This window comes from Sinocyclocheilus grahami, unplaced genomic scaffold (assembly GCF_001515645.1).
Source record: "Sinocyclocheilus grahami isolate Dianchi unplaced genomic scaffold, SAMN03320097.WGS_v1.1 scaffold16.1, whole genome shotgun sequence".
In the NCBI taxonomy this organism is placed as follows: domain Eukaryota; kingdom Metazoa; phylum Chordata; class Actinopteri; order Cypriniformes; family Cyprinidae; genus Sinocyclocheilus; species Sinocyclocheilus grahami.
Genome location: NW_015505195.1, coordinates 2,422,445 through 2,445,657, shown reverse-complemented (window position 1 = coordinate 2,445,657; position 23,213 = coordinate 2,422,445). Strand labels below are relative to the sequence as shown.

The window sequence follows — 23,213 nt, the reverse complement described above, 5'->3', positions numbered from 1 at the left end:
ATGCTTCCATTTACAACAAACAAACAAAGTACATGAACACCACATAATCTAACAACACGTGAACAGCCTTAGGCTGAGCATAACCAGTGACAAACAAGATCACAATAAACCAATAATAAAGAAGAAAAGAAAAGAAATAGAACAAATAAAACAAACCAATAGGGGCTTTTTACATTAGTTTATACATGGCCCAAAAACGAAATCAATTTGAAAGCTTTCTTGTTTTTAACCAATTCTAAAGATTTGCGCCAAATTTGAACCTCATTCATCCACTGGTTAAAGTTGGGTTTAGATTTAAACCATCTACATTTATGAATGAAAAACTTTCCAAGACAAAGCAAGAAATTAATAACAAAATCCAGCTCTTTGTTTTCCAGACAAATACCAAACCTAATTAACTTCATCGTAAGGGGTGGGAGTTCAACCTCTATAGACTGTAGCCAGTTCTGTACATCTCTCCAGAAAAGGTGCACCAAATCACAACGAAAGAAAACATGCTCTAGATTTTCAATATTCGTTTCACAAAAAACACAGTTATTCACATCCAAAATAAATTTCAGTCTTAAAAATTCATTGGTAGGATACATCTCATTTAAAATGTTGAAGTTCACCTCCTTAACTTTAGGAGGAAGAGGAAAAGATATATAGCTTTTCCAAATTGTAAAAATTTCCATAATATCAAAATCTTTGAGCATGTATTCCCTTCGAATAGGGTTAGGATAATAAGCCTGTAAAATAAAATCTCTAATGACTCTACATTTTTTTTATCACAAAAATTATAACCTTCTAAGGAGAGCTGTCTCAGTTCTGGGGAGACTTTGGAGTACAAAATGTCTTCTTTAACTATTAACCTTACAGCGATTTGGAATGGCTCTAATTATTCTATTATAAGTATTAACAGAACACTGCAGTTGGAATTTTTCACAGAATTCTCTATACAGTAACAAATTTCCATTATCAGCTAAGAAATGGGCAATCGCCCAAATCCCTTTGGATTTCCATTCCTCAAAATATACTGACTTTCTGCCTATCTTTATATATCTATTATTCCAAACTGGAGTGTTGTGAGGTGTGAAGTTATGTTTGTACAATCATTTCCAATAGAACAGCACTTGCTGATGGAAAGCTGAAAGTTTAACTGGTAACGAGGTACACTCAAAATCACAACGTAGAAAAAAATGTATTCCTCCCAGTTTGTTAAAAATTGCACTGGGGACAATAAACCAAAAAGAACTGCTATTTTGAATGAAGGATTTTAACCATTTCAATTTCAGAACACCATTCATAATATCAAAATCGATCGCATTCACACCACCGTCTTCTTATTTTTTAATCATATCTTCCTTTCTTATGTAGTGACATTTATTTCTCCAGATAAATTTAAAAGTCACCTTATTTATTAATTTGATCATTCTTGTCGATATGGGCAAGGAGAAGGCTGGGTAGATAAGTCTGGACAAACTATCCATTTTAGACAAAATAACCCTTCCAAAGATTGTTAAGATCCCTCTGTAACCATCTGTTCAGAGTGGATTTACATTTATCTATGTTATTCAATACATTTTTATTCTCCATTATTTCTCTATCTTTAGAAATTGTAATTCCCAAATATTTAACTTCCTTTTTAATTTGTATATTAAATAATGTCTGTAAAGGAAACTCATGTAAAGTTAACACACCACGTTTCTTTAGGTTCAAATAAAGCCCTGAAGCTCTAGAAAACTGGTTGATCGAGTGTAAAGCTAGTGGAATGTGTTGTTCATTTTTAAGAAACAACGTTGTATCGTCAGCAAACTGACATAATTATTCCCTCTCTGTTCTTAAAAGCCTTGATAGCCTTTTTGGCTATTGTAGATTATTAATATCATCAAAACAATAATTTGTACTCGGTACTAATGTGTATAATCCTAAACAGGTACTGCGTGAATTGCGTACAGGAATGGTTTGTCTGCGTTCGACCGATTCTACAGAGGCCCCCTCTAGAAACGCGAATCCCCCCAGTTTGTATGGGCTGGCGCCGACTCTGTCTCTGTGTGTGTGTGTGTGTGTGTGTGAGTGAGTGAGTGTGGTTCAGGTATACCCTACGTTATGGGAACAAAATGTCCCCACAAAGATGGCAATATCCGAATTCTTTGTCCTTGTGGGGACATTTTTTGATCCCCATGAGGAAACAAGCTTATAAATCATACAGAATGAAGTTTTTTGAAAATCTAAAATGCAGAAAGTTTTGTGTGAGGGGTAGGTTAAGGGGTTGGGTTAGGGGACAGAAAGTACAGTTTGTACAGTATAAAAACTATTTCCCCTATGGAATGTCCCCATTAAACATGCATGTGTGTGTGTGTACTCATTTATCCTACATTAGGGGACCCCCTAAAGGACAGTATGTCCCCACAAGGATGGTAAAACCTGACATTTTTGACATTGTGGAGACCAGACTGTGGTCCCCACAAGGGAAAAAATTATTTAAAATACCCAATGATGTTTATCTGAAAGTTTAACAATGCAGGCAAGTTTTCTGTAAGGGGCAGGGTTGGGTTAGGAGATAAAAATATAGTTTGGTCTGTTTGTGTGTGTGTGTGTGTGTATACTTATTTTGACTATAATTGTGAGGACCAAATGTCATTACTTATACTTTGACAACCCATGAGGCCATTTGACTGGTCCTCACTAGTTAAAAAGGCTTATAAATTTGCCAAAATATGTTTTGATTTAAATCGAGTGTTCTGCACATTTTTGTGATCGGTAAGTTTAGGGGTAGGGTTGGGTCAGCTGATAGAAAATATCATTAACCTGATAGAAAATCAGTGGAAGTCTATGCAATGTCCTCACTAAGATAGAGAAACGTGTGTGTGTGTGTGTATGATGCATCGGTGGGATTGTCATGGTGTTTGGTTGTGCTGTGGGTGGCAGCAAGTGCAATCAGTGTTAGATTGGACATTTGTGCTGTGATTGTGGAGACAATCATTTCCTGATTAGGGCGTTTTTACAAGGCTCTCTGATTGGCCAGACAGAGATCACTGCAGTCCTGAAGTGATCACGACATCCTTGACTCAAAACACACGGTCTAAAGAAGGCCTCATCGGAGCGCACGATGAGTATTTCCATTGGCACACTTTGTTTTAAAAAAATATATAAATAATAACAGTTAGACAATTAAGTACGTAAAAAAAAAATTTGTCATACAAACAAAACGCCATAACTTAAACAAGGAAAATTATGCCTCTCATGGAAAGCAAAGTGAAAACAGATGCCAATTATGGAAAATGTCAAACTGACTGTATTAGTAAAGTTACTAAGAGAAATTGTTTTATTAAGTGTTTTTTTTTTACTGTTTAAATGCCATAGTACACAATTATAACTATTAAGATATCAGTCATTAGGCACAATTGCTAAAATTTGGTAAATTAAAATTAATAAAACGTGACCCTATAAATTAGGGCCTTTATAAAAGTAACTAAACCTAGTATTCGTCTAACAAACAGATAATCCTACGAAATTAAATAAATCAATATTGATGATGATAATAATAATAATGATAAGATGCTTACTACTACTACTACTATTGTTGCTGTTGTTGTTATCTTAAAGCATTAACAAAGTATTCAAACAAAAGTTTAAAACGTCCTATAAACTGTGTAGGTTTTGTGGCACATAATTGTCTGTCAAATGTGCATAAAGTCATCAAAACGCTCATTAAAACGGAAATTGCTTTAGGAAACACCTGTAGTTTAATTATGAATACGAGAATTTATTGATTTTTTTCCTTCATCATAATGATGAATTGATTTTTTTTCTTCCCGAAGTGATGTGTTCCGTGCACAGTTTGGACGAAATATTTCTACTAGCCTATTTCCCCTAAATTATAGCAGAAGAAGAATTGGACCCGCCTTGAAATGGCGAAATTAAGTGTCAAGAGTTTAATGAGACCTCTTCACCTTTGGGTTGCTCTGGTTGCAAACGCGGGGTTTTAATTGGTGTAATTAAATAAATCAATTCTCTTCTTCCACTGATTCTTCAGAGGGTTTGACTGGCGTGCGTAATTGATACGTCTGAGGTTGAAGGCATTATGTGTGAACCGTTTCCGAATCACTAATGCGGATTTCAAGTACATAATATAGCCTACTGCACATTACTCCAAGAGTCGGGCGTGATTTAACACTGCCTGAAATTCTGAAAGTCGTAAATGTAGTTTTGGTGAGTGTTGCGGTTGTCATGGTGAAGAGGAGAGTGGATGATGTTTATGGGATGGAGCGCGCGCATTTAAAGGCTGAGTTTCGGGGCGAGATTTGGAAATCCGAAGCGTGAGTGAGTGAGTGTGGTTCAGGTATACCCTACGTTATGGGAACAAAATGTCCCCACAAAGATGGCAATATCCGAATTCTTTGTCCTTGTGGGGACATTTTTTGATCCCCATGAGGAAACAAGCTTATAAATCATACAGAATGAAGTTTTTTGAAAATCTAAAATGCAGAAAGTTTTGTGTGAGGGGTAGGTTAAGGGGTTGGGTTAGGGGACAGAAAGTACAGTTTGTACAGTATAAAAACTATTTCCCCTATGGAATGTCCCCATTAAACATGCATGTGTGTGTGTGTACTCATTTATCCTACATTAGGGGACCCCCTAAAGGACAGTATGTCCCCACAAGGATGGTAAAACCTGACATTTTTGACATTGTGGAGACCAGACTGTGGTCCCCACAAGGGAAAAAATTATTAAAAATACCCAATGATGTTTATCTGAAAGTTTAACAATGCAGGCAAGTTTTCTGTAAGGGGCAGGGTTGGGTTAGGAGATAAAAATATAGTTTGGTCTGTTTGTGTGTGTGTGTGTGTATACTTATTTTGACTATAATTGTGAGGACCAAATGTCATTACTTATACTTTGACAACCCATGAGGCCATTTGACTGGTCCTCACTAGTTAAAAAGGCTTATAAATTTGCCAAAATATGTTTTGATTTAAATCGAGTGTTCTGCACATTTTTGTGATCGGTAAGTTTAGGGGTAGGGTTGGGTCAGCTGATAGAAAATATCATTAACCTGATAGAAAATCAGTGGAAGTCTATGCAATGTCCTCACTAAGATAGAGAAACGTGTGTGTGTGTGTGTATGATGCATCGGTGGGATTGTCATGGTGTTTGGTTGTGCTGTGGGTGGCAGCAAGTGCAATCAGTGTTAGATTGGACATTTGTGCTGTGATTGTGGAGACAATCATTTCCTGATTAGGGCGTTTTTACAAGGCTCTCTGATTGGCCAGACAGAGATCACTGCAGTCCTGAAGTGATCACGACATCCTTGACTCAAAACACACGGTCTAAAGAAGGCCTCATCGGAGCGCACGATGAGTATTTCCATTGGCACACTTTGTTTTAAAAAAATATATAAATAATAACAGTTAGACAATTAAGTACGTAAAAAAAAAATTTGTCATACAAACAAAACGCCATAACTTAAACAAGGAAAATTATGCCTCTCATGGAAAGCAAAGTGAAAACAGATGCCAATTATGGAAAATGTCAAACTGACTGTATTAGTAAAGTTACTAAGAGAAATTGTTTTATTAAGTGTTTTTTTTTTACTGTTTAAATGCCATAGTACACAATTATAACTATTAAGATATCAGTCATTAGGCACAATTGCTAAAATTTGGTAAATTAAAATGAATAAAACGTGACCCTATAAATTAGGGCCTTTATAAAAGTAACTAAACCTAGTATTCGTCTAACAAACAGATAATCCTACGAAATTAAATAAATCAATATTGATGATGATAATAATAATAATGATAAGATGCTTACTACTACTACTACTATTGTTGCTGTTGTTGTTATCTTAAAGCATTAACAAAGTATTCAAACAAAAGTTGTTTTTTTTTTACTGTTTAAATGCCATAGTACACAATTATAACTATTAAGATATCAGTCATTAGGCACAATTGCTAAAATTTGGTAAATTAAAATTAATAAAACGTGACCCTATAAATTAGGGCCTTTATAAAAGTAACTAAACCTAGTATTCGTCTAACAAACAGATAATCCTACGAAATTAAATAAATCAATATTGATGATGATAATAATAATAATGATAAGATGCTTACTACTACTACTACTACTACTATTGTTGCTGTTGTTGTTATCTTAAAGCATTAACAAAGTATTCAAACAAAAGTTTAAAACGTCCTATAAACTGTGTAGGTTTTGTGGCACATAATTGTCTGTCAAATGTGCATAAAGTCATCAAAACGCTCATTAAAACGGAAATTGCTTTAGGAAACACCTGTAGTTTAATTATGAATACGAGAATTTATTGATTTTTTTCCTTCATCATAATGATGAATTGATTTTTTTTCTTCCCGAAGTGATGTGTTCCGTGCACAGTTTGGACGAAATATTTCTACTAGCCTATTTCCCCTAAATTATAGCAGAAGAAGAATTGGACCCGCCTTGAAATGGCGAAATTAAGTGTCAAGAGTTTAATGAGACCTCTTCACCTTTGGGTTGCTCTGGTTGCAAACGCGGGGTTTTAATTGGTGTAATTAAATAAATCAATTCTCTTCTTCCACTGATTCTTCAGAGGGTTTGACTGGCGTGCGTAATTGATACGTCTGAGGTTGAAGGCATTATGTGTGAACCGTTTCCGAATCACTAATGCGGATTTCAAGTACATAATATAGCCTACTGCACATTACTCCAAGAGTCGGGCGTGATTTAACACTGCCTGAAATTCTGAAAGTCGTAAATGTAGTTTTGGTGAGTGTTGCGGTTGTCATGGTGAAGAGGAGAGTGGATGATGTTTATGGGATGGAGCGCGCGCATTTAAAGGCTGAGTTTCGGGGCGAGATTTGGAAATCCGAAGCGCATTCACTACAGTCATGTCTATGGATCGCAGTGAGGATTTTACCAGCAAGTGCAGAGAAGTTACAAACAACATTTGTATGGTAAATATATATTTTTTTGCTTAGGGTTAGGTTATGACCTGAAGCCATCGATGAACCATGAACCTTCAGTCAAAGGGTCAACTATTGCTACATTTCTAGCTAATTCTTCGGGTTTAATCCATTGAGGTTCATCTCGCGCAAACCGTATTTTCGCGGCCTTAAATACTTTCTAAAACTTTAAAAACCGATTAAAGAATTTTGTGATACAAATGTGATATGAATAAAGCCTAGAATAAAGCGTTAAATAATGACAATAGCTTACCTATACTTTGCCGGTGTACCGATACAGATCTTAATAATAAAGGCACGAGCGACGGTTGCTATGGTTACCTCCTCAAGCGAACGCGATATTATCTATCTGTTCGTAAAACTGAATGAAAATTCGATTTTTTTCGTTTGTAAAATTTTAATAAAAAATTTACATTTGATTAAAAATTTACAATTAATATGTACATAAAATGGCAATTGTTGAATCAAATTAATTAAATGTATATACTTTTAAAGACGTATTTCCCTAACCCAGTGCGATTATCAGTGCTTTATAGAAGTTGGCAGTTTAACTAGGCTATAGTTTTCAGTTGAGTGAAACCAACAAAATGTTCTGTATGTTTAAATTCTGGACCAAATATAATTCTGTTTCTACAGAGTTCATCGGAACTTATGAATGGCCGATCTGATCCGGCTTCTCCATCTGCTCTACCTCAAGCCATGGCATCTGATGCTTTCCAAGGCAAAGCAGTTTGCACAAGGTGTAGAGAGGACATCCTAGACCGGTATCTCCTTAAGGTGACAAGGATCATTTAGTTCATATTTGTTCATTGCATTGACAATTTGAAATGCTGTCTGATCGGTTTGTAATGTAATCTCTTGTTGAATGCAGGTCAGTGACTTGTGCTGGCATGTGCAATGCCTTTCATGCAGTGTGTGCCAAGCCACTCTGAGTGGACACGCAACCTGCTACGTTAGAGAGCAAGAGGTCTTCTGCAAACTAGATTATTTCAGGTACTTCTGAAAGATGTACATTATGTATATGCAGACAAGGTGTTTCAGTATGTATTCAACCTAATCCATTATGGCTGTTTGACAGGAGGTATCGGACATGGTGCTCGTGCTGCGGTGAAACAGTTCACTCCACAGACTGGGTGCGCAGGGCAAAGGGAAATGTTTACCACCTGGCATGTTTCTTGTGCTTCTCTTGTAAGAAACAGCTGTCCACAGGCGAGGAGTTTGCTTTGGTTGGGCAAAAATTGTTGTGTCGATATCATTACGACAGCATGCTGGACAAACTCAAAGGTGCTGCTGAAAAAGGTGAGTTGTGAGTCCTGAATGCATACAGAGCTGTACTTCAACCCTTTAAAGCCTACTGTACCATATTTGATAAGATTTCTAAGGCCTCTAAATTATCGACATGATCTAAACTTTGCTGTAAAAACTGTTGCACACAATTGACCACATACAAGTAAAAGTTATTTTGGGATAATTTAAAAAAATGTCCACCTTCAGGTTGAGGCACGTTACGTCTTGGTGTGAATTGTTTTTTACAGTTTTAAAAAAAAAGTAAATGTAAGAAAAAATGATATTGTTAGTAATATTTCAAGATGAACACTTATTGCACTGAAGCAACTTAGGTTTATTTGATTATCCATATATAATGTTTTTAAAAAACCATGTTAATGCATCAAATACAATACATCAATCTTTTGAGGAACGTTTATTTGTACATCTCTCAAACATCATTGTATTGCATTGCATTATATGTTTTGCACCCCATAATTAAAACTAGAGCTTTGATCATAAAACTGATTAAATATCATTTTACTAAGACATATTATTGTACCATATAGAGTGACCGATATTTATATGCTTTTTATGTAAGAAGTCCTCTAAAACGATTTCACTGATTTAAATCACAAGCTATCAGAATTTCGGTCCATACACATATCAGCAACTTCATCAAACTGCATATTTTTGCTTAGTTTGGGCCTCTGAATAAAATCAGTAAAAAAAAAAAAAAAATGTTCTCCATATTCTGTATATCATACTATATCAGCCATAAAAGACTAATTTATCAATGATTCTTAACAATAAACCCTACCTTTTTGTCTAGATTTTGTCTGAAGTTTCAATAAACTGTTCCATTTTAAAAAATTAGATTTTTCTAAATATATATTTTCATATGTTTGGCTTTACAAAGTTAAACTAGATATGATTTGCACAGTTTGTGTAAAAGTAATCTAGTAACATCTTAGGGGGAATAAGGCAGTTGCTTGGTTTTGGTGTCTTCTGGTTTGTAGCATGCTCGGTATGTCTTATAAATAATTACACCTGTGCCTTACCATTTATTATTCCAGGAAAAACCGTCTCTCCTGAAGGTGCGTTGCATACAGGCTGTGAAATAAACCAAAAACCATCTAAAAGAGCACGTACCAGTTTCACTTCAAACCAGCTACAGGTAAACAAAAGCATCACTCTCGCTGTTCAATATGTGCCACATACTGAGTTCCGGGGTTTGTATTATTAAGATGAAGTTCAGTGTAAGATCCTTGCTATGTTGTTGCTACCTGTAATCAAAGCATACTTACAGATTTCCCACTAGCTTAATGTTTCTTGCCCTGTTGACACTACAGTATTTTGATGTTTGTGACTTGCAGGTTATGCAGGCTCAGTTTGCTCAGGACAATAACCCAGACGCACAAACATTTCAGAGGCTTGTTGAACAGACTGGGCTTAGCCGACGTGTCATTCAGGTTAGCAGTTTCTAAAGTGCCCATTACCATTTGTTTAATAATGATGCAACAAAGAAGAGTTCATGTGTTGTCCAAGTAATTTCTTTGAATTTCTTTCTGGTCAGGTCTGGTTTCAAAACTGTCGTGCCCGTCATAAGAAGCACATTTCTCCCCCTCATTCAGCAGTACCAACAGGAGGTCTGTCTTCATGCCAGCTCATGTCCACCCTGAATGAGCAGCACTATTCACACACATCCCTGCTTACAGCACTACACAGCACCTGCATCGATGGTGAGATTTATGGGAATGTAGTACAATCAGATGAAGTCTTTGAATAGTACATTATCTATTTAACATTTTTAGTGTTGAAAACTGTCCCGATAGAGCAAAAGCACTGAAAGAACATCAAATTTATTGGCTGTTTTTGATGAATATTACTAAAACTGCTAATGGAAATGGTATCCAGTGTCAGGATGACATAAATTTGTCCCTCTGTGTTTGTGCTTTTGTTAATGGCCTTGTTTGTCTTTTGTTTTTAGTGCACACACCATCATTTTTACTCTATCAGCCGTTACTGTCCCACAAATCAACACATCTACCAATCAGCAGCAGCTAAACAATTGTCAGTTCAGTTGTAAATGTTGTACCAGCGGTTGTAACTACATTTATGCCACTCATACCTTTGTATTAAATGTATTAATTTATGTTTTTATTTATTATGTGTTTTGTTCCCATCCCATGTGGTTTAACTAAAAATAAATAACTTCTTGTCACGTGTCTATATGAAATACTTTATTTCTGAATTTATCCTTGCATGCATTTGGATTACATCATACAGTGTTATTAAGCTTTGCAAAACAGCACAATATGTGTTTACAAAAATAATAAACATGTTTACCACACTGTAAACTATGAAGAGGATTAAATAAAGTTACATACCAATGATTAGACAGGTGTTAACCTCAAAATACAATTTAGATGAATTATGAAAGCTGAATAACAATCCAGCACATGCACTCACTGTTATCACTGTTCACATTCAAGTGTTCTTAACATAAAACAACATAAAAATGGTAATACACTTTTAATACTTAATAAAAGGAAAAGTAAAGCATGTTTTTATAAAAATAATTAAAACAACAAACGAATACTTCAAATTGATGCCAATGACATAACCATCAAAATATGAACCGAAATTAGTTCACATCACATAACTACCACTACTCTGTACACATATTCATATCAAGGTGTTATTAAGATGAATTCAAGTCTTTCCATGGCTAAAATGAAATGTGAATGGACACAATGAAATCACACTCTGAAGGAGTGCTACACTCTTAAAAATAAAGGTGCTTCAAGCGAGGCCATAGAAGAACCATTTTTGGTTCCACAGAACCATTCAGTCAAAGGTTCTTTAAAGAACCATCTCTTTCTTACCTTTTTATAATCTGAAGAACCTTCTTTCGCCACAAAGAACCTGTTGTGAAACAAAGGTTCTTCAGATGTTAACAGTTCTTTATGGAACCATTTAGACCAAAAAGGTTCTTCTATGGCATCGTGAAGCACCTTTATTTTTAAGAGTGTAGAGAGCAATTGGCCTGATGAGAAACGCAGTTGGATGGATGAATAAGAGCAGTAATGAAGAATAAATAGAGTTATAAGCTCTGCACAGCAGAAAAGGGATCATATCAACATGTGGTTGAGGTTATAAGAGCTGTTAACTGCGTGATGGAATAAGGCACTTCAGCTGAACTGCAATTACAAACAGCAACTCGTAAAAGTTGAGAAAAATGTATTTAGTGAAGAATGAATAAATGTTACCGGTCATTTTCTCAATATGAGAGAAGTGTCAGTTTCACCCCAAATGGGTGCTAACAGACTGCAATGGTCATATAAAAGACAAGAATCAGTTAAAAAAATGACTAAAATCTATAAAAAGCAATACAAAATAAGACACATCCATACACAGGAAATAACCTAAATTCATTTAGTTGCTTACTGTCAATTATATTTACCTGCATAATAAACAGAGAGCTGCAGATCAGTACAAATTATATTTTTGGGCTTCTAATGAGATTTCTAATACAAAACTATCACATACATGACTGAATATTGCTTAAACCAGTCCATTTGCCAGTCTCACATTCTGGTTATTTACACAGAATAACCAGAATGTGTGTTTTACATGTCAGTGCCTTTTGTTTGGTTGCTACTTCTTCTGTTGTCTACCTTTCTTTTTCTCCTCTGGTCTCTTGTGGTTCTTCTTGTTGAGGATGGCACGCAGGCTGCTGCCCATATAATACGGACGGGACACTGAGCCGTTGTTCTTCTCCAGATCAAGCACTGAGAACAGGAGCACAAGTAACATTAATGCCAACCAATCGTTCATGTGATTTTTGCATCAATGAGTATTTGCTGCTTAATATTTTTGTGGAAACCGTGATCAATTCTTTTCAGGATTTTTAAATGAACAAAGTTTGAAATATAAATCTTTTGCAACATTACATATATATGTTTCTTGAACACCAAATCAGCATGATTTCTGAAGGATCATGTGAAAATTCAGCTTTGCCACCACACAAATACATTTTAAAATATATTCAAATAGAAAAAAAGTTCTTTTAAATTGTTATATTTCATAATATTACTCTTTTAGGGACTACTTTCAAAAACATAAAAAAAATAAAGCTTTGAGTGGCAGAAAGAAGATGAGAGTGGCAGAATTCTGAAGTATGAAAGAGAAATAAGAAAATAATCAAACCATTCATAATATTTAGTTCAGCTTTATTCTAATGGAAAAAAACATAATATTTTTACAAAACTTTCCCCCATTAAAAGACAACTTGTACTGAACTTCACAGAGTAGACACAGCATCAAACCCGTCTACAAAATTACAAAAAAATGGCTTTTATGCTCCTTTTATAAATTGAACTTGAAAAACTTTCAGATTGATTGCAAAAAAAAAAATCAAAAACAAAGAAGAGCAGCACTCTTCCTTTTAAATCAGGCACAGTTACTAAATACTGTTATCAGAACACCTGAAAAATTCATAGATTCTATCAAAACATGGTTATAAGAGAATATACACTATCTATTAAGATTCCCCCAATACAATAGCATTTGCCATTAGACTATGACAAAGTTAATATTACAATCATGTGGACTAAGAAATCAGTCAATCCATCCACATGCACATCAATGTACTGCATAAACTTGTAAACCAAAAATGACATGAAAACGTAGAAAGAGTAGGATACTGCAAGATAAAGAGAGTAAATATATAGAATAACTTGCTTTCATCATTGGTTACCAGAGTATTATCAGACCTTAATTCAATTACTTTTCTCCAGAAGACAAACAATGGGTAAGGCAATGATGGACAGAATTACCAGCAAAAAGAAAAAGAGGGAAAAAGTATGGGAAAAAATAGAGCAGGAGTCAGTCAGTATTAGCAGACAGTGCAGAGGGAAGATCGCTTCTATAAATGCTATCTGATTCTATATCCCAGAAGGCCTTGCTGTGCTGCGGGAGAGATGCAGTGAGCTACAGTACTAGCGCTGTTCTTCACGTCCCACTGAGGTGACGGCTTCAGGACACAGAATACTTTTTGCCTGCTTGATCAGTTTTGTCAAGTATCCTGTGCAGGCCTGGAGGCATGTTATATGGTTTGGAAGGACTGCCATCGTTCCTTTCAAGATCTTCACCTGAAGGGAGTCCCGTCAAACCAGATGACGGAAGAATGGAAGAGAAGGAGGAAAGACAGAGTGTTGCAAAGAAAAAGGGGAAAAAATAAATAAGAAAGCAGAGTTAGTCAGCAGTCATGCAGTTTGAAAAGAAGAAGTGAAAAGAATAAATACACAATTTAATTAGAGAACAGAAGTGATCAAAGTCATGCAGAGAAAAGAAGAGGAAAGGTAAAGACCAGTGGGTGTGTACAGTATTCATCAAGAACAAAACCAGCTGTTTAAGTTGAAAACATCATGATGTTCAGCATTTATTACAAAACACACATACATGAATATTGCAGATTTAATAAGGTGTACTTACAGAAGCAGAGGAACAACGTATCTACACACATGGCATAGACGTTAAAGAACCCATGTGCAATCATATAGGATCCAAATATCACAGTCTGTGAATGGAAAAAAGATTAAAAGATAAATTAAATTAGAATAAATCAGCGTTCCAACATACCTCGATAAATACAAATCGGTTATGTTTTTAATGATGTTTTTTTATATAAATGTATGTGTATATAATGTATTAATCTTTATATATATATATATAAAATGTATATATATATATTATATATTTGTTAATTTATTTGATAATGTATTAAAAATTATATATATATCTATGTGTGTTTGTGTGTACTTATAGTACTAACCATATATATATGCATATTAATTGTATTTTACATATATTATTAATATTTATATCACTAAATAAAACAGAGGAATTCTATATTTTTAAATGTATTTCTTAATAAATTAACATTTCTAAAATGCAAATATATATACACACACAGTGTATATATACACAAGCATAATTTCTAGAACATGAGGAAGCTGTAATGCTTGCACTCACCAGTAGAGGGACCCAATAATAATTTAATGATGGCACCTCTTCCTGGATTACTGGTATTTGGCGGGTGAAGAAAAAGAATGCAAGGACACCTGCAAATACATATTCACAACATCAGCAAACAAAAAGAGCCAGGATGGCAAACAATGTGACATCAATCATTTTTGTGTTTATAATTTATGTGTATGTAGGCAGGTCTATGCGGTGTCTCTGTGTGTGGTTTAAGCCCCCAGACTCTATTAAATGTTGCCCTGTCTGTATGTCAGATGAAACGGTTGACTCACCCACACTCCCTGAGATCAGCAGTTTCCCCAAGAACAGCAGGAAGTCAGTCACCTTGTCTAGAACAGCAACTCTAGAGAAATTTACACAGAATAATAAATAGATGCTATATATAGTCATATTTAGTACTGGAGCCATTACATAAACTAGACATTTTATTCTAAGGACTATTTAAAGAATTTGCAATTTATTAGTTAATAATATTTGTAGTGCCTGTCAAAGGTGTTTATCTCCACATATGACTTTTATTAAAATTATGCTTCACAAGTCGAACACAGAAGAAAAACATCAGACAACAAAACGTGTTTATTTTATGGCATGGAAGAAACACTTAGTGAAATTTGACAGTGATAAACCTAATAAAACAATAACATCCTAAAAACCATCCTGGAAATGTCACAATAACTGGAACAAATTCTTGAACAGGTGTGTGTGTGAGAGACAGAGTCCTTGCAGCTTCACACCTTGACAATGACATTATAAATGTCGCAGCTGTGCAGACTCTTACCTCATAACGTTCCTCATTAACAGGAAGAAAGCGTCTCGCGCTGAGGCACAGAAATTCTTCCCATATATTGAAATCTGAGGACATGAATAAAAACGAACAATAGATGTCAATGCACTCCTCTTTTCTGCCAGTCTCGGTCTCGACAACTCAGGTTCAACATTGCTTTTCATATTTAAACAAATAAAGCAATTTAGTATCCACATTGAAAATGCATGCTGTTATATAGTAGATATGTATATAGTATAAAGTTATGAAATGCCTGTACCTTGAAAAAGTGGAGTGACTCACCATAATATAAGCATTCCTGTTCATAAACTTGATGAAGTGCTCTAGGCACCAGAAACAGCATTTTAGGCAGCACAGCAGGAGAAGCAATTTAGTATCCACATTGAAAATGCATGCTGTTATATAGTAGATATGTATATAGTATAAAGTTATGAAATGCCTGTACTGACTCACCATAATATAAGCATTCCTGTTCATAAACTTGATGAAGTGCTCTAGGCACCAGAAACAGCATTTTAGGCAGCACAGCAGGAAGCGTGTAAATGCATTGTGAGCACCTGCGACAAAGACAGATGAAAGAGCAGTACCATTATTCACAATGTATTCTACACTATTTTTACACTACCATTCAAAAGTTTGGGTAGGTATGATTTTTAAATGTTTTTGAAAGAAGTCTCTTATGCTCACCTAGGCTGCATTTATTTGATAAAAGTACAAATGTTTTCCATTTTAATATCTTTTAAAACGTAATTTATTCCTGTGATGGCAAAGCTGAATTTTCAACAGCTATTACAGTGTCATTTCTTATTATTAACATTGTTGAAACAGTCTTCTTAATATTTTTGTGGCAACTGTAATGCATTTTTTCAGGATGAACAGAAAGGTCAAAAGAACAGCATTTATCTGAAACAGAAATATTTTGTAACAAATGCCTTTACAGTCAATTTTGATCAATTTAATGCATCCTTGCTGAAGAAAAGTAAATAAACATCCTACTGATCCACAATTTTGAACAGTGGTGTATCTGCCTGATTTAGGTAAAAATGCAAACTTTCTTCTAGCATCAGCAATTTGTGATGTTATGATTAAAGTTATTGTGAAAATGCACTCGAGGAAACTATTTAATGCAACTATTTAATAAGTTAAAATCTAAAATTAGAAAAGCCACAATTTCAAACATATAGCCAGTGTAGATAAGAATATTATAAATGTTTGAAGTATGACGTAAACTACATTATAAAATATAATTCTTATTTTATTAAAACATTGTAATACAAGAACAATATCAAGTGGAGGCATCACTGTAACCATCACTGATAATGAAAATGAGTCAAACTTTTGAAAATGAAAATGTGATTTATACCTTTCAGTTTGTGGTCGAGATACTCAAGAATAATCCGTATAAACTGTACAATGGACAGAATCAAAGCTCCAAACGCAAGAGAGCCTGTGTGATACCTGTACATGTAACATAACATGGTAATGTGATTACAGTGAACATTTAATTTCAGTCCTGCCGCTCTCCACTCACAGATGTAATCAATCATCTACAAGCTTCTAAGACCAGAAATGGTAACATACCTTAAAGCCCTGCCAAATGATGAAGCCAGCGGGCAAGGTGGGATGTCTGCTGGCTTCCTCAAGGCCCAGTAATACGAGGCAAAAGCCCCAGCAAGGGTGCACTGGCCCAGAGCGATGGTGAAATTTACCAGCCAGAGGAAGACCAGCAAATTGCAGAGCTGAAGAACAAATATATAACGGTGGTACAAACTCTCCCCACCGTAAAAAGCAAAGGTGCACTGGGAGCCCGGACACAGTTTCGTGACATTGGACTGACTGAAGGTCTGAAACACATCAAAGAGAAACCAACATGACATAACTACTAAACTCAGAGTCAATATAAATGGACTTAATATTCAAATTTAGCACAATGAAAACCTGTACACTGTGTAAACAGATTCCTGTATCTCAGATGATCACAGATTACAGTCGGGTAAGTTCTTACCTCTGGGTCACAGGTGAGGTTGGTATACTTGCAGTTGGGTAGCGTTGACATTACTTTATATACTGCATCACCAGATGATGCCAGGAACCTACAAGAAGTTGTGGTTAAGGAAACTACAATACAAACTAGTTAAGTAAAACCATTCATAATATGTTTTTTTGCAATTTCTGTACTACCAAATGTAACTGCTAAAATAAAGACTGCTCCGATAAAACAGGTAGTCTTGTATGGAAGCTGGTTTCCACCACAGAATGAAAAAGATTTTAAAAAATGAATTGACTTTTAAGTCATTCTGACATGTTTACGTTTTTACAATTCGGAGTTTACATCTCTCAATTCTGTTTTTTTTTTCTGCCACAGAATAAAAATCGCTACTTTTTTTCTCACAATTCTGACATTTTTTTACTTGCAAATCTGAGTTTATATATCACAATACTGATTTTTCTTCTCAGAATTGCTCAGAATTCTGTTTATATATCTCACAATTCTGAGTTTATATCTCGTAATTCTCAGAATTGCAAGAAACAAGTTTGTGAGATAAAAAGTCAGAATTGCATGAAAATCTAAATCTGAATTGTAAGATAAAGAAAAGTCACAATTACCTTTAAGTTTTTTTTTATCCTGAGGCAGAAACAAACGTCCATAAATGAAAAAGTATTCAACTTCATTCAGCATTCAAATTACATAGAAATTTGGATACACAGCTGTAACAGCCCAGTATGCAATACAAATAGCCAGAAGCAGGAAGGTGATGATGGGATAGAATAGTGTTGACATGATGCAGCCAATCGCCCTGTAGGAAAGAGAGAGAGATAACATGTAATATAACATTTGACAGCTTTGTTCCAGGCGTTTTTCCATTCTTTCCAAGCACCACCATTAAACAGAAGAAAAAGAGAGAAAGAAACGTACTTGCTGCCCTCCTTTAGCAGAGCAATGGCAATACGAACTCTGTTCCGCAGGAATATCAGCACTAAGATGATGATAGCTTCAATGACAGCCAAGGAGATCACTGCGGTAAAATATCAAGCTGGCAGTCACTCCCATCAAACTGAACTTTTCATAACCTTCATCAGCTTGACAGTGCAGGTGCATTGCTTGGTTCAAGATGTATTATTTGATTTAAACTTCACTACAAACACTCATATTCTGGAATAACCGAAGAAATCTCACTGAATATGAGCCAGGTCTGACTCAGCTGCAAATAAACCCGGAAGTCAGTCTGGAATCCAATGTCTGAGATGGTGATGTCAGAGTCCGGCTTCCCCTTGAGTGAACTGTACTCCCAGTAACAATGCCATATTCCTGTAAGTGACAGTCAGGACACAGTGGATGAACCCATAGTGCAGAGACATTCACAAACTAACAAGCTGACACATAATTTAGTGTTAAAGCCAGTTATAAGACCAGGGTTTTATTTAAGTGAACATTTACTGCCTGAGAGTTCGTGAGAGAACCAGATTAGTCTGATTCGTGAATGATTCATTCAGTTTTGTGAACTGGATCATTTGATTCACTGATGAGATCTGACTGAAGAAGACAAAAAGGACTTTTTGAAAATTGTGATTTTCTCAATATTTAGATTTTTTTGCACCCTCAGATTCCAGATATTCAAATAGTCGTATCTCAGCCAAATATTGTCCTATCCTAACAAACCATACATCAATGGAAAGCTTATTTATTCATCTTTCAGATGATGGATAAAACTCAATTTTGAAATATTGACACTTAAGACAATAAGTTTTGTGGTCCAGGGTCATATACGGTTTTAAAACAACATGAGAATGAGTATATTATATAACTTTTTTATATATATTTTTGGATGACCTATCCCTTTAAGAAGTTAATGTTAAAGGGGACAACGGATGCAAAATTCACTTTTACATGGTGTTTGCATATAAATATGTCTTAGCAGTGTGTGTACACAACCACCCTACAATGATAAAAATCCATTCATTAAATTTTTTTAATCCCCAAAAAACCTAAGCCGTCTCAGGATGACCTATCCCTTTAAGAAGTTAATGTTAAAGGGGACAACGGATGCAAAATTCACTTTTACATGGTGTTTGCATATAAATATGTCTTAGCAGTGTGTGTACACAACCACCCTACAATGATAAAAATCCATTCACTTGTCTTTTTTTTTAATCCCCCAAAAACCTAAACAGTCTTAATTATCAAGCTGTTTGACTTTCTGAGCAGTATGACGTCATGCTGCTCAGGCCCCACCCACAACCGCTGATGGACTGTCCCGTATTTGCATATCTCCGCCCTCAGCCAGTTGTACGCTGTCTGCCATTTTCTCATAAGCAATGCAGGTGTTTTGTAGTTGGATGTAAAAGTGAACATAAGAATCTTCATTTTCTCCCGACATCAGAGCCACTGAGGAGGATGCAGTGGAATAGTTTTGTTTTTGTTTTTGATGGTAATGCGCCACCGAATACACTCCAGACTGCTTTCTGAACGAGGGACAATTCAAGGCTGGTTTTGCTAAAAAGTTTTACTCACACTTTATATTTTATATGATTATTTGCAAATCACTTTTCCTCTTCCACAGAAGAGAGGGGTGAGCAGTAACTCATTATCATTTAAAGAGACATGCACTGAAACGGGTCGCTGTGAACAGAGCTGTTTTTGGCAAGGTAAAAACGGTGTTGTTTTACACGACCATTGAGGAATTTTAACCAAAGTACATTGCAGACATTTCATGAAGACCCTAAAGAATCATACCAACTTGTGGAAAATGGCCATCTGATGTCCCCTTTAAATTTAGTAGCCTATATCGGAGTTGAGTTTTTAAGTATTGGTATGTAGTATTCTGTAGTCATTACCAACCATAGCCCAAAGCTGCGATGACCCCGAAGATGACCATCCAGAAGAGAAAGCCAGCGGTGAACCTCAGCAGCAGAATGAAGATCAGACTGATCAGCATACTTATCACTAGACCACTGAAAACACCCATAAACCTCAGATCAGCTACACCTATCAATATGCTGCATTTCTTCAAGGTCAAAAAATGATGTTATACATACATTAGGATCCAAAACCACGAGCTGGCGTAATCCTCAAAGATCTTAATGCCCACTTCCTTTGCATCCAAAAGGCTGGTGATGCCACTGTAAAAGCAAGAAAACAGTAAATAAATTATATAAACTGCACATCAACTTTACTGAAAGTAGAGCAGTTTATGGGGAGGTTTATGTCTCTCGCTCTCATAAACATGCCACATACAGTCCATTCTTCATTCATCTAAGAAGCAAACTACAGCTGGTTATTATGGATCTACAGAGGTCAGGTCGATGTTTCACACAGGTGTTACCAGATGTTTCACACAAGTGTTACTGCCGGTGTAAGAAAACAGTGGAGGTGAAGGGTTAAAGAACTTAATCAAAGTTATTAAATATTAACTGAAAATGATGCTGTGAGGGACAGAAGTACAGTCAGTGCAATGTCAAACTGTCTAAAAGGTCATTAGTCACATCATTTTCTTAATGTTTTACAAAATATTTAGTCCAGCAGAAATGTTTTGTAAAGATGACTCCAGACTTTATTTCTATCCCACACGGTCTCGTTTTACTCAGGTCAAACTAAAAATTAGTATAGATTATGTTTTTTTTTTTTAATCTAGGGTGAAAGAAGTGATTGTATATATACACTACCATTTTTTATTAATATTTTTATTCAGCAAGGATGCATTAAATTGATCAAATGTGACAGTAAAGACATTAATAAATGCTGTTCTTTTGCACTTTCTATTCATCAAAAAAACTACTGTTTTCAACATTGATAAGAAATGTTTCTTAAGCACCAAATCAGCATATCAGAATGATTTCTGAAGGATCATGTGACACTGGAGACTGGAGTAATGGCTGATGAAAATTCAGCTTTACCATCACAGGAATAAATTACATTTTAAAGTATATTTTTAAAAAAAATCTGTTATTTTAAATTGTAATAATTTTACTGTTTTTACAGTATTTTTGATCAAATAAATGCAGCCTAGGTGAGCATGAGAGTCTTCTTTAAAAAAAAAAAACATGATAGTTTGACACTAATGATAGTGTATTTCAAACAGGAAAATCAAAGTTGGCACGCCACAGCTCCAAAAGTAGCAAAATATTTAATTATGTTCTCACCACAGGTGACGTTTCGAGCCTAAAAGTCTGATGAAGAGCTTTTAGGCTCGAAACGTCACCAGTGGTGAGAACATAATTAAATATTTTTCTGGATGTGCACATTTTGATTGGAATCTTTAATGATAGTATATTTATCATTTGATTTTATTACTTGCAAGTTAGGTACATGAATATGTTATATGTACGGATGTGAGGTGGCTTTGAAAAGGATAGCAGTAGTGTTGAGGATGCTATTTTGAAACTGAAACTTGTCAAGCTATAAGCTACTCAATTTAAAGTAACTACAGTGAAGCTACTTTTTTAATAAATGCAGTTATCTATACTTAGCTATAATTTTGTATAATTGTTGTAAAGAGAAAAAAGTAGAACAGATGAATATTGCTACAAAAAAAAAATGCAGTGCAGACACCTGCACAGGAATCATATGAATGATTCATATGAGAGCATGAGTCTGCAAAAAAATAAAAAATTATAATTCATTAAATGCACTGTACTGAAAACAGCTCAACTACTTTCATCACACAGAGACATTTTAGATGAATGGAGGAGATCTCTGTGTCCCAATTTTTACAAATGCATTTTAAACGCCTACACTTGCTGAAAACACAATCAACATAGTTCCTGTACAAAACAACCTTGCGATGACATTAAGTCACATCTTCCTCACTTCCGTTTGCCATTATATTCTTAAGAAGTGAGACATCTGAAAGGCAGAGGGATTTTGTCAGTGACCTCAGTTTTGACAAGGGGAAAAAACATACAGAGGAGAACATAATTAAATATTTTTCTGGATGTGCACATTTTGATTGGAATCTTTAATGATAGTATATTTATCATTTGATTTTATTACTTGCAAGTTAGGTACATGAATATGTTATATGTACGGATGTGAGGTGGCTTTGAAAAGGATAGCAGTAGTGTTGAGGATGCTATTTTGAAACTGAAACTTGTCAAGCTATAAGCTACTCAATTTAAAGTAACTACAGTGAAGCTACTTTTTTAATAAATGCAGTTATCTATACTTAGCTATAATTTTGTATAATTGTTGTAAAGAGAAAAAAGTAGAACAGATGAATATTGCTACAAAAAAAAAAATGCAGTGCAGACACCTGCACAGGAATCATATGAATGATTCATATGAGAGCATGAGTCTGCAAAAAAATAAAAAATTATAATTCATTAAATGCACTGTACTGAAAACAGCTCAACTACTTTCATCACACAGAGACATTTTAGATGAATGGAGGAGATCTCTGTGTCCCAATTTTTACAAATGCATTTTAAACTCCTACACTTGCTGAAAACACAATCAACATAGTTCCTGTACAAAACAACCTTGCGATGACATTAAGTCACATCTTCCTCACTTCCGTTTGCCATTATATTCTTAAGAAGTGAGACATCTGAAAGGCAGAGGGATTTTTGTCAGTGACCTCGGTTCTGATGAGGGGAAAAAAACATCCAGAGATGTGTTTTTTCTGTTCAACAGATTCTTTGAGAGGCTGCAGGTGCAGAATGTGTGGTGAGGGAGGTTAGTTTGTAGATAAGCGAAGGACAAGGTCAAATTTCAAAGCTGACAAGAAATGGAGACCTTTCTGTTCCTTGCTGCATAGCTGTAACTTTGCTACAAAAAAGAAGCATTGGCCTACACTTGCTGAAAACACAATCAACATAGTTCCTGTACAAAACAACCTTGCGATGACATTAAGTCACATCTTCCTCACTTCCGTTTGCCATTATATTCTTAAGAAGTGAGACATCTGAAAGGCAGAGGGATTTTGTCAGTGACCTCAGTTCTGATGAGGGGAAAAAAACATCCAGAGATGTGTTTTTTCTGTTCAACAGATTCTTTGAGAGGCTGCAGGTGCAGAATGTGTGGTGAGGGAGGTTAGTTTGTAGATAAGCGAAGGACAAGGTCAAATTTCAAAGCTGACAAGAAATGGAGACCTTTCTGTTCCTTGCTGCATAGCTGTAACTTTGCTACAAAAAAGAAGCATTGAGAACGTTACAAAAGACTCACATGAAGCAAA

At 35.3% G+C, this 23,213-nt stretch overlaps 2 protein-coding genes across 5 annotated transcripts in view; one reads left to right on the top strand and one right to left on the bottom strand.

The window, feature by feature from the left end:
* The first annotated feature begins 6,890 nt into the window (after window positions 1-6,890).
* LOC107548462 (LIM/homeobox protein Lhx8-like) lies at window positions 6,891-10,329 on the top strand. Its single transcript, XM_016229151.1, has 8 exons — window positions 6,891-6,935; window positions 7,581-7,721; window positions 7,816-7,937; window positions 8,023-8,243; window positions 9,287-9,387; window positions 9,587-9,682; window positions 9,787-9,952; window positions 10,201-10,329. Exons 1-8 carry the CDS (start codon window positions 6,933-6,935, stop codon window positions 10,275-10,277), a joined length of 927 nt encoding a protein of 308 aa, XP_016084637.1. The 5' UTR covers window positions 6,891-6,932; the 3' UTR covers window positions 10,278-10,329.
* A 916-nt stretch (window positions 10,330-11,245) lies between these two features.
* LOC107548439 (choline transporter-like protein 5-B) overlaps window positions 11,246-23,213 on the bottom strand; it is a 47,786-nt gene continuing 35,818 nt past the window's right edge. For 2 of the 4 annotated variants that reach the window (XM_016229119.1, XM_016229112.1), the window contains exons 9-23: window positions 23,131-23,163; window positions 20,080-20,163; window positions 19,883-19,995; window positions 18,221-18,352; window positions 17,960-18,059; window positions 17,748-17,840; window positions 17,048-17,135; window positions 16,624-16,886; window positions 16,406-16,500; window positions 15,496-15,599; window positions 15,037-15,110; window positions 14,531-14,601; window positions 14,250-14,338; window positions 13,710-13,794; window positions 11,246-12,004 (exon numbers count right to left, since the gene is read on the bottom strand). In XM_016229119.1, coding sequence (XP_016084605.1) covers window positions 11,871-12,004; window positions 13,710-13,794; window positions 14,250-14,338; window positions 14,531-14,601; window positions 15,037-15,110; window positions 15,496-15,599; window positions 16,406-16,500; window positions 16,624-16,886; window positions 17,048-17,135; window positions 17,748-17,840; window positions 17,960-18,059; window positions 18,221-18,352; window positions 19,883-19,995; window positions 20,080-20,163; window positions 23,131-23,163 — 1,558 coding nt within the window. In that variant the 3' untranslated portion in view covers window positions 11,246-11,870. Of the gene's footprint in view, window positions 12,005-12,490; window positions 13,367-13,709; window positions 13,795-14,249; window positions 14,339-14,530; window positions 14,602-15,036; window positions 15,111-15,495; window positions 15,600-16,405; window positions 16,501-16,623; window positions 16,887-17,047; window positions 17,136-17,747; window positions 17,841-17,959; window positions 18,060-18,220; window positions 18,353-19,882; window positions 19,996-20,079; window positions 20,164-23,130; window positions 23,164-23,213 lie in introns of those variants that run through there. The other 2 variants (XM_016229126.1, XM_016229136.1) reach the window with 2 other exon arrangements.